Raw genomic sequence first — 15751 nt, forward strand, 5'->3', positions numbered from 1 at the left:
GAAAACTACAGTCAAACAGTAAACCACAAAACCAGTCTTAAGTAACGCAGGTATATAGCAATAGCCAAAACTTCACTGTACAGGTTAAAATCATTGACTTTGCTTTTATGCCAAAAATCATTGGGATATTAAGTAAAGATCATGTTCCATTAATATATTTAGTCAATTTTCTATCATAAATATCAAAACTTAACTTTTGATTAGTAATATGCACTGCTAAGAACTTAATTCGGACAACTTTAAAGGTGATTTTCTCAATATTTTTTTCACCGTCACATTACAGATTTTTAAACAGGCCCTTATGACTGATTTTGTGGTCCAGGGTCACATATATAAACAAATCCTAAAACAAATATATACTGTATATATAAAACTGTAAAGATTGGTGTATGTAAGTGTTGGGGAAGTGGAGATTTCTATCTTAGTGCATGAGGGGAAAATCATTTTGAGAAAACAGACAAAGATATTGTATTGTGTTTAAAATCTACACACTCATCACTAATCTGAAAGAATACATGTTATGGAAGCAAAATAGCTTGAAAAATCTCCAAATTGACCAGTGACTTGGCTATAGTGTCTTATATGTCATAGTCTCGCGTAGCCAGACCTTCAGACTGACGGCTGAAGGTCTGGAATTCATGGCAGCTTTAATTGGCCAAGGCCCGCCCATAAGTACGTTTTTTTTTTTTTTTTTTTTTTTTTTTTTCGGTCAAACGTACCCATAAGTACGTTTGACCGACATGTCAAACAACCAATCACAGTTCGTTTCGTTCAGCGTCACGTTTCGGGGTGTAGAAATGTCCCCACAACAACAGACTGGCATGCAACAAGTCAGTCATTGAAATAACCAGCATTGAAAGTTAACGAAGAAGAGGGAGAACAAGCAGTAAGTCAGTAATTTGTTCGCGAACGTCGCAAATGTGTTTAACAACAATGGCGTCTGCATAAGCACCTTTTAGCAAAACGCCGAGTAAACCAGTCTGCGCTTTGTTTCCCGGCGGACCGAAAATAAACGCGACACTCGCGTGTTCCGGAAATCCGGTCAAATTCATCTAATCAGATGACGACTTCGACATTCCTGAAGTGTTTCCAGTTAAGCGTACCATATGCATCAGACGTTTAGCCAACGTTCCGTGGGCGTGACGTATGAGGCTGAGACTATATATGTCACTACATCCCATAAGCATGAGCTAAAATATGTGGGTTCATTTTAGTTTTGGTGTTAACAAAATATTATGTAAATATTAATGTTAGTGGAGACAACAGGTTAAAGTCCAACATAATTCACATGTATCTAGCTATTATTTTAATATTTAATACAGTTTGATGTTTGTGTGTTTTTGAGAACAGGGTACTCATTGAGGAAGACATTTGAGATTTGATGTCAAGGGTTTCCATGTAACATTCCGAAAACACTGTCACTGTTGTTTGTCAAAAGAGTGTCAATACATTTGCTACATGCCCTTAATTTGTTTTCTAGAGACACTAGACAGACCCTGAAGATTATGGGCGAATGGGAAAACAAACCTGAGAGAATTTACACTGAGGAATCCAGTAGATGAGTGACAACACTAATTAATGTAGATACTAACACTCACAAACAAGGAAAGCCCCATGAGATCTGATGACAGGCAGGAGAAGTTTGTGAGGACAACAACTTTAAGAGAGAAGATTTACCAATACAATTTTGTATCATATTATATTTCTGTTAAAGGCATAGTTCACTCAAAAATGAAAATTCTGTCATCAAGTACCCACCCTCATGTTGTTCCAAACCCATAAGATCTTCGTTCATCTTCGGAACACAAATTAAGATATTTTTGATGAAATCCGAAAGTTTTCTGACCCTGCATAGACAGCAACACAACTGACACGTTCAAGGCCCACAAAGGTAGTAAGAACATAGTTAAAATAGTTCATGTGACGGCATGGAATACTACGAGAATACTTTGTACGCAAAGAATACAAAAATAACAACTTTATTCAACCATTTTTTTCTCGTTTTCGACGTGTGTTCATGAGAGCACCACAACGCATGTTGCAGGGTCAGAAAGCTCTCAGATTTCATCCAAAATATCTTTTTTTCTTTTTCGAAGATGAACCAATGTCTTACGGGTTTGGAACGACATGAGGGTAAGTAATTAATGACACAATTTTCATTTTTTAATAAACTATCTCTTTAAATCAATGATATTTCAGTTAGTTTAGTGTATACTGATAACTACTCTCAACCAAGGTTATTATAGTTAACGAAAACTAACGAAAAAACTAAAACTAGAATTGAAAAAGCATTTTCGTTAACTGAAATAAAAATAAAAACGAGAGTTTAAAAAAAAAACGAAAACTAACTTAAACTGTTTTGTGTGTATACAAAACGAACTTAAACTAACTAATATTATAGCAAAAACGTCCTTCGTTTTCGTCTTTGTAAATACATTGTGGCGATACGGATCCAAATCTATACCGGCGCTTGCACCTTGCCCACTAATTAAAACGGAAGTCTGGGAGTGAGCGTAAGGAAAAAAACGTGAAGGAAACGGTACCTGAAAGAAACTGTGACCAAAGGTGTTGGATTGTTTGCTTGCGCAGACCGAGTGTGAACGCCAAAACATCGGAGAAAATTGGTGGTGCATTAATACCGGTTGCAACTTAAGTCCAGCCTGGTTCGCCTGCCGCAGGTGCTATAGTTTCTCTTCTTCTGATAAAACTCCGCTAAAGCTCCAAAGATTTGTGTCCCGGCCTGTAAATTGGTTGGCCGACCAGATGCTGCCTGCTTCAAGCAGCAGATGCACACACAAACAATCACACTGCACGAAAACTCACGCTCCCGCACTCACACAACACACACTGCAAACTGATCGAACCTAAATTTATTTTCTCATTTTTTATTTTTGTCTTGTGATGTATGAAAACGGTGAACTTCAAGACAGTTTCCAGTTGAGTTAAAAACGAAACAGACACTTTTTGTTTTTTTGTAGTAGGAGGACATTTCTTTTTATGGTTTCACTTTCTATTGGACTTTTTGAATTGAGCAAGTGAAAATCCTTTTTCTCAATGAATTAATGTTTTTTTTTTTTATTAATGCTGTGAAAACGAAAAAAAAAAAAAGTAAATATATTGTTTTCCACTTCATTCTTTCCTTCTGATGTTTGTGTTGTGTATTATTTTTTTTTATTTGGCAAAATTTGGAATCTTTGCCTTGTCTGGTGCCCGAACAGCACTATTAAGTACAACCCTAAGTTGATTAAATTTACCTTTGGGGGCCGCCACTATTACAACATAAGCCTTTTGGGTTGAAATAAAAATCTATTTAGGCTACTTCACATTGCCTGTTTTATGCCAGGTGTTTTACCCGTACGGCACCACGTAGTCTGTGATGTCACGTGTCAATAGTCTGTCCGCGAATCATGCACCTGACAAATATCCTAATTTACAAAAAAAAAAAAAAAAAAAAACTAAAACTAACACTGTAACTAATAAAAACTAAATTAAAACTAAGCAATTTCAAAGTATAAAAACTAATAAAAACTAGTAAATCTGCCTCTAAAACTAATTAAAACTAACTGAATTTGAAAACAAAAAGTCAAAACGAAATAAAAACTAAAACTAATGAAAAATCCAAAACTATTATAACCTTGCTCTCAACCCAGTTTAACTGAACTACAAAGCTATGGTGATTAAAATGATTTTAAAAAAATCTGGACACCTATATACAGTCCTAATCCTGCAATTTTTAGTATTTGGCATGTCAATGCTTTAAAGGCAGCAGAACTTAAAGTCATTTGAGGCCTGATATGAGGCCTGTTCTATGAAGGCGACTTCATGAGTAACATGCAGTCCCTAAAGTCACCATGACGCCTGTCATCATCTAGAAAAAAAAAAAGTCCCAACCATACCGTACATAACAGCAAACACTATATAAGTGATACACAATAATGCATATTTCTTCATTTAGAGCACAGAGTCAATGTAACAGGTGCAATTTGTGTCTTAATGTCAAATGTCTTGCTGTTTATTGATATTGAATGTATTAACATACCATACATTTTATTTTGTTATATTTTATGGTGTTTTACTCTCTTTAAAGATTCCTTAAAGACCTCTATATGTCTTTAGAAAATATTGAGTATCTATTTCAAATGTGTAATACATGTATGTTAATATATTATTATAAGATTATATTAATATTAACAACTTGTTTCCTATAATCTCTGCAGATCTGGCAACATGTTACCAAACAACTGGACGACTATCACTGAGTTTATCATTGTGGGCTTCCCTGGACTCCATCCAAACTACTATGGCCTGGTCTCTGCTATTTTCTTCGTCGTCTACACGACCACAGTGGCCGGTAACACTGTTTTCCTGGTGCTGTTTATCACTTCGGAGAGCCTCAGGAAGCCTATGTACATCATCCTTGCGAGCCTGGCAATCTCTGATATGTGTTTCTCCACTGTTGCATTACCTAAAATCATAGCCAGGTACTGGTTTAATGCAGGAGCAACCCCTTTCCACGCTTGCTTCTTCCAAATGGAGCTAATCCACTATTTTGGGACATTAAATTCGCTGATTATGATGATCATGGCCCTCGATCGCTATGTGGCTATTTGTTATTCTCTGCGATACCAGACTGTTATGACTAACCGCATCACGTACATCCTAAACGCGACGGCTTGGGTATCTGCCTGCATCGCTCCCACAATAGCCACCCTACACACTCAACAGCTTCCTTACTGCGGGCCTAAACTGATCATTCAATGCTACTGCGACCACATCTCTATTACCAACCTGGCTTGTGCTGAAAACAGCAAGCAGATGTTGGTGGCCCTGTGCGTGGCCCTACTTGTGCTCCTTCTCCCTTTGGCCTTCATTATTTACTCTTACTGTCATATCATAGCATCTGTGATGAGGCTGTCGAGCTCTCAGAGTCGCTGGAAAAGTTTCGCCACCTGCAGCACGCAGCTGTGCATTATTGCTTTGTTTTACGTGCCTCGCTGTGCCGTGTATATAGCCAGTTTCCTGCAAATCCAAATCAGCAGAGATTTCAGGATACTTCTCATTTTGCTTTACAGCCTTGTTCCACCACTGATAAACCCTTTCATCTATTGTTTACGCACTCAGGAGATCAGATCGATTGTGAGCCGCTGGGTGAGCAGGCAAAGGGCCTTTAGAGAGATGACCAGAATTAATGTGATCACTTTGTAAAATATTATGTTCTGTGGAGGATTATTAGAAAAAAGGATCATACAATGATTTACTGTATGTAAAGCAACTGAATAAATTACTGTGGTTTGTAACTCATTTTATATTCAATTTAATTGTGTATTGTGAAGTATACCAGTGAAATTTGGTGGTTCCAATACAAGATATATATGTAATGACAGCAAAGAGGTTTTTGATAAAGTTATCTGTTTGTCTTTACACACTCATAAAAATATGTAGGCCAAATGTGTTTGAATTGCATATATACATTTGGATTATGGAGTTTTAATATAAACTGCTAAACTTCATGTGATGCATGTGTCATGTGGTTTTATTTAAATAATCATATTTTCAAAATGCATTTACTCAAATTGCTTAAAATCAGCAAAAATAAACATTAAAATATAGCTCGCTGTGAAACATTATCAAATGTATGAGACTAAAACCAACTGGATTTATTTATGGCAAACATATTAACCTGGTTATTGTGTAATTAAAATGCAATTATCAGTACCATTTCAGCTCTATTTCACATTACATTAAGTAAAATGTGCAATTCAAATACATACATCTTAAATTAAGGCCTAAATGTTTATGAGTGCTGAAGTGCCATAACATTGCATTACAATTATTACAATGTTTAACTTGTCTGTACATTACACAAATGACAATTAAACTGAAGAGCTAATAAACTTCTCATTTTCATGACTGCCCTGTAACGTTTTTAACAGGTAAGCCAGATGTAGACAGTGAAAATCTTATACCTGAGGTCAATAAATCACTGCATATTTTTCCTAAACTTTCTTGTCAGCCGAACCCCTTTGACCTAAAATATTTACTGAACGTTTCCCCTCAGATTTAAAGCTAATATTCAGATATTTTTACAATAAATGTTGGTCACATAACATGCGGACAAACAAATGTTTTTTTAAAGAAGTCTCTTTGGCTCATCAAACCTGCAATTTTGAAATAATTTTACTATTAAAAAATAACTGTTTTCTATTTAAATATATTTTAAAATGTAATTTATTCCTGTGATTTCAAAGCTGAATTTTTAGCATCATTACTCCAGTCACATGATCCTCCAGAAATCATTCTAATATTTGCTGCTCAAAAAACATTTTTTAATATTATTATTATGCTGAAAACAACTGTGTAGAATTTTTTTAGGTTTCTTTGATGAACAGAAAGTTCAGAAGAACAGCATTTATCTGAAATAGAAAAATAAATGAATAATGGTATAGTGCATTATGTTACAAAAGCTTTTTATTTCAGATAAATGCTGATCTTTGGATCTTTCTATTCATCAAAGAATCCTGAAAAAATGTAGTCAACTGTTTTAAATATGGATAATAATAATAAATGTTTCTTGAATAGCAAATCAGCATTTTAGAATGATTTCTGAAGGATCATGTGACAATGAAGACTGGAGTAATGATGCTGAAAGTTTACCTTTGATCACAGAAATAAATAAGACATTCAAGTAGTAGGCTACATGGGATGCCATTCATGTCATGAATTTGCATTCATTTTCCCTTGTTGATGGAAATAGTAAAAGGGATTCTATATATATATATATATATATATTTTTTTTTTTTTTTTTTTTTTTCATAATTTAAAATAAAATAAATATTCAATACATTTGTGTAAAACTAATTATTCTGATTTCTTTTTAATTAAATAAATGTTTGTTTTTACACTTCACAATAAGCACATCAGGCACCTCAACCAGTAAACCCCAAAGGTTAGACCTGCTTCACGACAAAAAATATTCAAAACAAGATCCTCTATGACGTGTTGGACCCTATAGGCTTTATTACTGATTCTACACCTATAAAATACTGAAAACACAAGCAGAATACTGGCATCAGCACTGAACGCTGACAGACAGATGTCACATACCTTAACAGAGGAATAATCAAGGTAATTTGCTGAAATACGAGCCAAAAATAAAATCTATAAAAATATATGTATACAGTTTAATAAATGTGTAAAATGTATTTATTTACAATATTAATATCACTATAATAATTAAACAGATGTAATAAGTAATAAGTAAACAGATGTTGACTGTATGTTTTAGTATGTCACAGGCAAACCAAACCACAGCTTCTGTTGTCACAGAGTTTTTCATCGTGGGTTTCCCTGGACTCCAGCCCAGATTCTACAGCCTGATCGGAGCGCTTTTGTTCATCATCTACATCGCTGTAATCATTGGAAACTCTCTCATTGTGGTTCTGTTTGTGATTGAACGCAACCTCCATAAGCCCATGTACATAATCATGCTGAGTCTATCCTTGTCTGATATTGGTTTCTGCACAGTCGCTCTGCCAAAACTCATTTCTCGCTATTGGTTTAATGACGGTTACATTGGCTTCTACGTTTGTCTGTTTCAAAGGCAGCTGATTCACTATTTTGGTACTCTGAACTCTCTTATTATGATGACCATGGCACTAGATCGCTATTTGGCGATCTGTTACCCACTAAGATACCCTGTTTTAATGACAAACCGCACTATGAGACTTCTAATAGCATTTTCCTGGGTTACTGCAATGATTGCTCCAACCATTAGCCTAATACAGACAGTGAAACTGCCGTTCTGTGGGCCAAACATGATCGCTCATTGTTTCTGTGATGGCTCATCTATAAACCAGCTGGCCTGTGCAGACATCACCGTTATAAGTCTTAATGCATATGCTGTGGCAATGTTTGTGCTTCTCATGCCGTTCTCTTTTATTATATTTTCCTATTTAAGTATCCTGGTGTCTGTGCTTCGGATAGCAAATGCACAGGGCCGGATGAAAGCCTTTTCTACCTGTGCCACACAGCTGACTATCATCACCATCTATTACGTGCCCCGTTTTGCGGTTTACACCAGCACTAACATCCCAAACACTCAGATGAACAGCAGTATAAGGATTGCTTTGGTCATGTTCTACAGTCTGCTTCCACCTGTAATGAACCCCTTCATCTACTGCATCAGGATCAAAGAAATCAGACAGTTCTTTATCAAATGGTGTGTCAACATAAACAGGACTAGTCTGAAAGTGCATACATTACCTACTCCAAAATGAAATTAAGTATATATCTCATTTTATGCAACTTATGTATGTTATCATGTGCTACTGTAATAATCAGTTTTGTGGTTTAGAGTCACATATATAAATGTAAAAGGCTATTTATCCAGGCCAACATACACAGTAGACTGAGTGCATCTTACAGTGGGTGGCCCTTAATGTTAATTTAAAAGAAAATAAACTAAAAATAAAATGGGTAATGTAATCTTTCCAAAAACATTTAATGTCATGCCCTGCTGTTTGACATGCTATATACTCAGGGTTCTTACACCTTTTCCAAAGTATAATTCAAGCACTTTTCAAGCACTTTCAAGGTGCATTTTCAAGATTTTCCAGCACCGTGGTAAATTACATATTCACATACATAAGTTCTTAATTTTAAATTAGATGTTATTGTGCCAATTAAAAAAACAACTGTCTAGATTGCATATAACATTGCCCCATATAAATAGGCAACATTCAGTATACAAATATATAAAATATATAATTAATATAATTTACTGATCTGTAGTTTTTAAAAAATAAAATTTAAAGGCTTTTTAAGACCTGCACAAATAAAAGTAATACTGTATGAGTGGAGCAGGGCAATGTCTATGGTTACACATTAATGACTGGTATAAAATGACTGTAAAAAAATATGATAAACTAAAATTCTAAAACTTGAAAACTTTCTAAAACTTGAAGGATTTTCACAAATAAATTTCACATTCCAGCCTAAAAGTACTAAAAGGTAGTCAAAAAGACACTATAAAATTAATAATAAAATTTAACTGGCCCAAATGAAAAAAGACCATTTTTTAAACATTGAAAATATTTTTGATTGACATTTAGACTCCTACCTGATTTCCTATTCACAAATATCAAGGTATTTTTTTCACTTTTTACAGTGTATCTGCAGAATTTTTAAATATCAATTTAAGGCAATTTATGACCCTTTTTAAGCTGCACAAGTAAAATGAATGCCGTAGTGGGGTTGAACAATGTACAGTAACATTTGAACATGTACAGCCATAAAATGACATGATTTATAATTCAGATTTTCACAAAAACAAAACAATGGCATTTCAGCCTTTATACCTTTAAAATTGATATATCAAGTATAATTTATTTAAAACATAAATATTACTGTCTTAATTGTTTATATTTTTAGAAAGCACATAACTTTTACATTTACAACTCTTATGTGTTTGCTGCATAAAAACATGGGCCAAAAAAATTGGTAATAATCTTACTAAACAGCTGAATATTCGCAAATTCATTCCCTGTCATGAGGGGGCGCTTTAGGAGTGCTGAAATATTACGGTTTCCTAGTAACGGCTGTACACAAATCAGCATTAACACAGTTTTATCAGACATGAAATGAAAATGCCAACCACACGTTTCTGAGGACAGTCGGTTCCCTTCAGATACATTCATATAAAGACATCCGTGCCGCGTTTTGACTTTGAAACGTGCAGTGTGTATGTTTATTCAATATGATATCATTGCCTTTTGAAGTTTTATCCAGCCCTATCGCAATTCTCGTATATCCGTCCCTAACTCTTAAACTTATAATTAAACATTTTCTTATACTATTTAATACATTTAAAACTTTGTATGGCCTTAACTTTGATAAGGCTAAATTGATGAGTTTGTAATGACCCGCACGAGCCCTCTACTTTAAGATAGTCCGGTGAAACATTTTAGTAGCCCGACTGGATAAAACAATAGCCCCGGGACATCGGGCTGGCAATTTTGCGATCCCCAAATTCTCGTTTTAAACATAATTCTTATTCGTCGTTTTCAAGCCATCGAGGACTGATGCAACAACCTCCTGATAACTGGCATGTTTTATCTACCGCTCTGTTCCATCAGAGGGCGCGCAGCAAGAAAGACCGGCAGATCACACTACAGCCTCACGTGCACACTCGAGCGGAGCTGTTTTTTCTTTTCTTTCTTTTACATATTATAAGCATAACAAAAAATAACTATTTAGTATGAAAGCGAATTAATATTAAACCGATGCAACTGCATATTCAAGCACTTTCAAGCACTTCATCCAAAATCCAAGCATTTTTCAAACCTTGAAAACACTACAATAAAATTCAAGCATTTTCAAGGAATTCAAGCACCCGTACGAACCCTGTATACTCCATGTAAAAATATATAGAAGATTTTTAATATGTTAATAAAATGCCTGCAGGTTTAAAGTATAAATACACAACACAAACAAAAAAGTGTCCTCTCTAGATTCAAAAAAGTCTTAAATAAACAATATTGTTCTTATTTTAATAACAGTCTTATTCTAGTAACACTTTCACAGCAGTTTTTTGTTTGATTATTTCATTATGTTTCATTAGATTCATCAGATAATTATATACTGTATGTTCTAACTTTATTTATGGGTTAAAGACGAAAAAGGGTTTAAGCATAATACCAATAAGCGTAATACTATAAGCGTAAAAAATATTAAAAGGTTTTCTGTTTAATTTAACTTCATTTTTGTTATCTGAGCAAAAAATAAATATCATACATGTTTCCCTAATTTACAGAAGACACACATTTACAACAAAAATCAATTTATGACATATTAAAAGACAAATTACTTTCACCCTAAATAATAATTAGTTGTAATTCTACATTTTTTTAAATTTTCCACTATCCTAGGTTTTGCCCATTTGTCTACTATTTCTCAGAGATAAAAAGTAGATGCCAATTGAAATTGTGATTGTTGGTCAACAATCACCTCATCAAACTGGTAAATTACAAAGAATGGCCTACTTCATATTAATTATGTTACTAACTGATGTATGTGATTAAAAAAAAGTTTATTCTTACCGTGTGCAGTTTAAGAAACTTGTGTGAAGGCCTTGTCATGTGTGCTCATCAGGTTCCCATGATTTCCGGCAAAATACTATAGTTTCTCACTACGGGATGACTGGTGCCTCAAAAAGCAGAATCCTCCAGTCTGATACATACTTGTGGACATTCACCGTGGACATGTGCCTACAAATATAATACATAATGTTAACAGCAGCCTATTAAATAAATAAACATAATATACACTTCCAGTCAAAATATTTTTAATAAGTCTCTTCTGCTCACCAAGTTTGAATTTATTTGATCCAAAGTACAGCAAAAGCAGTAAAGTATTTAAAATAACTGTTTTCAATTTGAATATTTAGGGATGTAACGGTATTGTAAATACCGTCGTACCGCAATAGCAAATTTTTTCGATACTACCGTGGTCGCATGACTCGATAAAACGAGATAGGGCCGATTGCAGAACAGCAGAACCATACGTCACAGCAGTCACACGGCAGCAGCGCCACGGCAGCAGGCTCAGACGGTAGTGGGCGGAGTCTCCATCTGAGATCGAAAGTGGGTGAAAATAATGATCAACTTATATTTTTCTATATATTTTTAAACAGTATAAACTGAGTACAAAGCTCAAACAAAAAACAAAACAAAACTTGAGCAATAGAATGTTTTTATTTAGTTAAACTATATTTTTTACCTAATCATTTCAGTATTAACCAATTTTTCATTGTACATAATACCATGTACTATACACTATACCCATCATAAACTGGATTTTCCCAAAAAATATTACAAAATCAAACAAAACATATAGCACAGAAGGCACACATTTAACAACAATAATAACCACACATTACTCACCTAACTAAATTAGTTTAAACCTAAAATAAATCAAAACTCTTTAAACATGCAATTAATCCAGAGGCATGATTTGTTCACACACTCATTAAGGAAATGTCCATATCATCCTTAAATTCAAAGTGAAGCATGAAGGGCTCGTTGGCCAGCAGACTCTCATCATTTGTTTCTGCCATTATAAAAGTTCATTATGTTGCTGCACATGAAATATAACGCGAATAACATTAAATAAATATTTTTTTATAAGGTTACACACTGATTATTTATAACTTAAACCCCATTTTTCTACCCATCCGTTGGTCGCGCATATACGCCATGTTTGTAGTTTTTTTTTACACTTTTTATGCGTATTTGTAGTTCTAATCAAATCCTCGTTCAACAAGCAATGTGTTGTGGGCAATACAATAGCCGTTAGAGTGCGCATTAATCCGTACTTCGAATTCTAAAGGTAAATTGTAGTAGACCTTCCGGAAATCTTTAGAATACTTTTTAGGACATACCAATTCTATTTTCGAATACTATTTAGGACGGATATTTTGTGGGACCTGATTGGGCTGCAGCAGGAGACTCCGCCCACTGCCGTCTGAGCCTGCTGCCGTGGCGCTGCTGCCGTGTGACTGCTGTGACGTATGGTTCTGCTGTTCTGCAATCAGTCATTATTGGATAAAACCATAGTTCTTCTAAGAAAAGTTTGCTCAGGCGAATGGAGCGAACGGGAGGTAGCGGGAACTACAATTCCCATCAGCCCAGGTGTGGCCGTCATCCTTTGCGGTCTGTTGCCCGGCCCCCTTGAACGTCAAGTTCATTTTATTTTCGATATAGCGGCAGATCACAATAGAAGTCATTTAAGGTTATCTTTCCTATAGAACAGGTCTATATATTGTTCTTTTATTAAACAAACTAAATTGCCTTATGTTATTTATCTTACTTACACGAAGGCATGTCATTTCTGTCTCTACACTGTCACGCGTTTACAATGTCTCCTCCGCGAAAACACGGACTGGATCGCGGACTCCATTCATAAAAACGGAATTTACTATAGCGCGAAATGCCACGGAATTTGTCGATTATTGGATTAATAAATCAAAAGTTGGTCTGTCACTTAATTCAAATCGCGATATGGACTAGTGTCTGTGAAAACTGAAATGGAGAAAGACCGTTTTTAATATGAATCCTGCATGTTCCGTTTGCCTCTGTGTTATGAATGGAGGAGACACGTTTTTTTTTTTTTTACTACACTCATACTGAAGCACGCGTGACGCTCACGCTTATTTTTGGCCTTTGCATCTCACATGAACAGATAACTCAGTCTCCAAAGCTGCTGTGAGTGTCACTTTTACCGTTTCATTTGAGAAAACTAGCATCATATCATACTACGGTATACACAGAAACTTTACGGCAACCTGTCAAAATAAAAGTACGGTTTAACATGAAACAGAACAATATTAGTCTTGTATTACTTTTGTACAGTATAATGTAGGTGTGCATATATTCCTATTTAAATAATTTACGTAAAACAATATGATAAAAAAATAAATATTACAACAAGATTAACCACTTAATTGTAGAACAAAAATACTACAATTATTATTTAAACGTTTTAAACTGAATATAATTTTTCTTCCATGTATTGATTTTAACAGTAAACCTCTGTTTGTTTGCCAAAAATTAAAAGGGTTTATTTTTCATTTGATTAAAAATAAATGTTTATTCTTTCATTTGATTATCAGAAAAATAAAAACACACAAGAATTTCTAAAAAAATAAATAAAAAAAAAGCAAAAGATTGTGGAGCCCTATTGTTCAAAATGTTAAAACAGAGTTTTGGACTTATTTTTCCACTGAAATGAATGTTTTCGTTACTACACAAAGTAGGCTAAAGTACTGCGAAAAAAAAGTAATGTGGTTACATGGTTTAATAATTTTTTGTTATTAAAATTGAAAAATTGAAGTTCCTGTTTAAAAGTTTACAGATAGATGGCTAATTCGTATGCCATTTATATGTTCAGTGTTCATGTAAACTGTTTAATAAACACTTCTGGCACTTTTTTCGAGTCTCTTCATTAGTTTTGTTTTTCCTGTAAACGATTCAATAAATACCGTACCGTGACATTCATACCGAGGTATTACCGTACCGTGAAGTTTTGATACCGTTACATCCCTAGAATATATTTTAAAATGTAATTTAAACATTACACCTCACGTGAATGAGAAACCAAGCCAAACTTCATTCCATAGTTATCTTCTGGCAAAACACATTTCCCAAACCCCAAAGGTCAGCCCAGTTTCACAACACCAAATGATTCAAAACAGGATCCTCTATGACGTGTTGGACCCTACAGGCTTTAACACTGATTCTACAGCTATAAAATAATGAAACATTGACATCAGCACTGAACACTGAGAGACGCGACTCATCAGCTGTCACATAACAAAAGGAACAATCAAGGTAACTCACTGAAAACAAAGTCAAACAACTTAAATTTTGCAGTAGCAAACATTTTAAATCAGTCAATAAGTGATTCACTAACGGATTTTTTGGCAGTTATGGTCAGTGTAACAGTTGGTTATTTTGCTAACAGATGTTGACTGTATGTTTTAGTATGTCACAGGCAAACCAAACCACGGCTTCTGTTGTCACAGAGTTTTTCATCGTGGGTTTCCCTGGACTCCAGCCCAAATTCTACAGCCTGATCGGAGCGCTTTTGTTCATCATCTACATCACTGTAATCATTGGAAACTCTCTCATTGTGGTTCTGTTTGTGATTGAACGCAACCTCCATAAGCCCATGTACATAATCATGCTGAGTCTATCCTTGTGTGATATTGGTTTCTGCACAGTCGCTCTGCCAAAAGTCATTTCTCGCTATTGGTTTAATGACGGTTACATTGGCTTCTACGTTTGTCTGTTTCAAAGGCAGCTGATTCACTATTTTGGAACTCTGGGCTCTCTTACTATGATGACCATGGCACTAGATCGCTATTTGGCGATCTGTTACCCGCTAAGATACCCTGTTTTAATGACAAACCGCACTATGTATCTTCTGATAGGGTTTTCCTGGGTTACTGCAATGATTTCTCCAACCATTAACTTAATGCAGACAGTGAAACTGCCGTTCTGTGGGCCAAATCTGATTGATAATTGCTTCTGTGATTCTCTGTCTATGAACCAGCTGGCCTGTGCTGATGCCACCACCGCAAAGCTCATTGCATATGCTTCGGCTATGTTTGTGCTTCTCGTGCCATTGTCTTTCATCATATTTTCCTATTTAAGTATCCTGGTGTCTATGCTTCGCATAGCAAATGCACAGGGCCGAATGAAAGCCTTTTCTACCTGTGCCACCCAACTGACTATCATTGCTATTCATTATGTCCCCCGTTTTGTGGTTTTCACCACTTCTAACATCCCAAATGCTGAGTTGAACAGCACTGTGAAGATCGGCATAGTCATGTTATACAGTCTGCTTCCACCTGTAGTGAACCCCTTCATCTACTGCATCAGGATCAAAGAAATTAGACAGTTCTTTATCAAATGGTGTGTCCACAGAAATAAAATTGTCAGTAGGTCATTAACTATTTCTAAATGAGATGATCTGCCTGTCAGATGTTCCTATGCACCTTATTACATGAAACTGACATGTTATTGTTATGCAGTTATGTGCTGGTGTTATGCATTTACAATATTTGTTAATATTATAGTCATTTTCCTTTGGATAGTAATAATGATCATGTGTATTATTAAATGTGTAAGGCCATTTATTACTCACTGATTGGATCAACAGGCAACATAAACAGTAAATTACAGTGGGTAATTAG

At 35.0% G+C, this 15751-nt stretch overlaps 3 protein-coding genes across 3 annotated transcripts; all 3 read left to right on the plus strand.

Moving 5' to 3' along the window:
• The first annotated feature begins 4227 nt into the window (after positions 1-4227).
• or30bv1 (odorant receptor, family 30, subfamily BV, member 1) lies at positions 4228-5205 on the plus strand. Its single transcript, XM_073830140.1, has one exon. The coding sequence runs from the start codon at positions 4228-4230 to the stop codon at positions 5203-5205; it is 978 nt and encodes a 325-aa protein (XP_073686241.1).
• Positions 5206-7286: 2081 nt separating this feature from the next.
• LOC141298914 (olfactory receptor 1E16-like) lies at positions 7287-8276 on the plus strand. Its single transcript, XM_073829215.1, has one exon. It carries the CDS (start codon positions 7287-7289, stop codon positions 8274-8276), a length of 990 nt encoding a protein of 329 aa, XP_073685316.1.
• Positions 8277-14538: 6262 nt separating this feature from the next.
• On the plus strand, positions 14539-15522 carry LOC141298720 (olfactory receptor 2AT4-like). Its single transcript, XM_073829024.1, has one exon. The coding sequence runs from the start codon at positions 14539-14541 to the stop codon at positions 15520-15522; it is 984 nt and encodes a 327-aa protein (XP_073685125.1).
• Positions 15523-15751: the final 229 nt, after the last annotated feature.

The sequence above is a fragment of the Garra rufa genome, chromosome 23, assembly GCF_049309525.1.
Source record: "Garra rufa chromosome 23, GarRuf1.0, whole genome shotgun sequence".
Classification (NCBI taxonomy): Eukaryota; Metazoa; Chordata; class Actinopteri; order Cypriniformes; family Cyprinidae; genus Garra; species Garra rufa.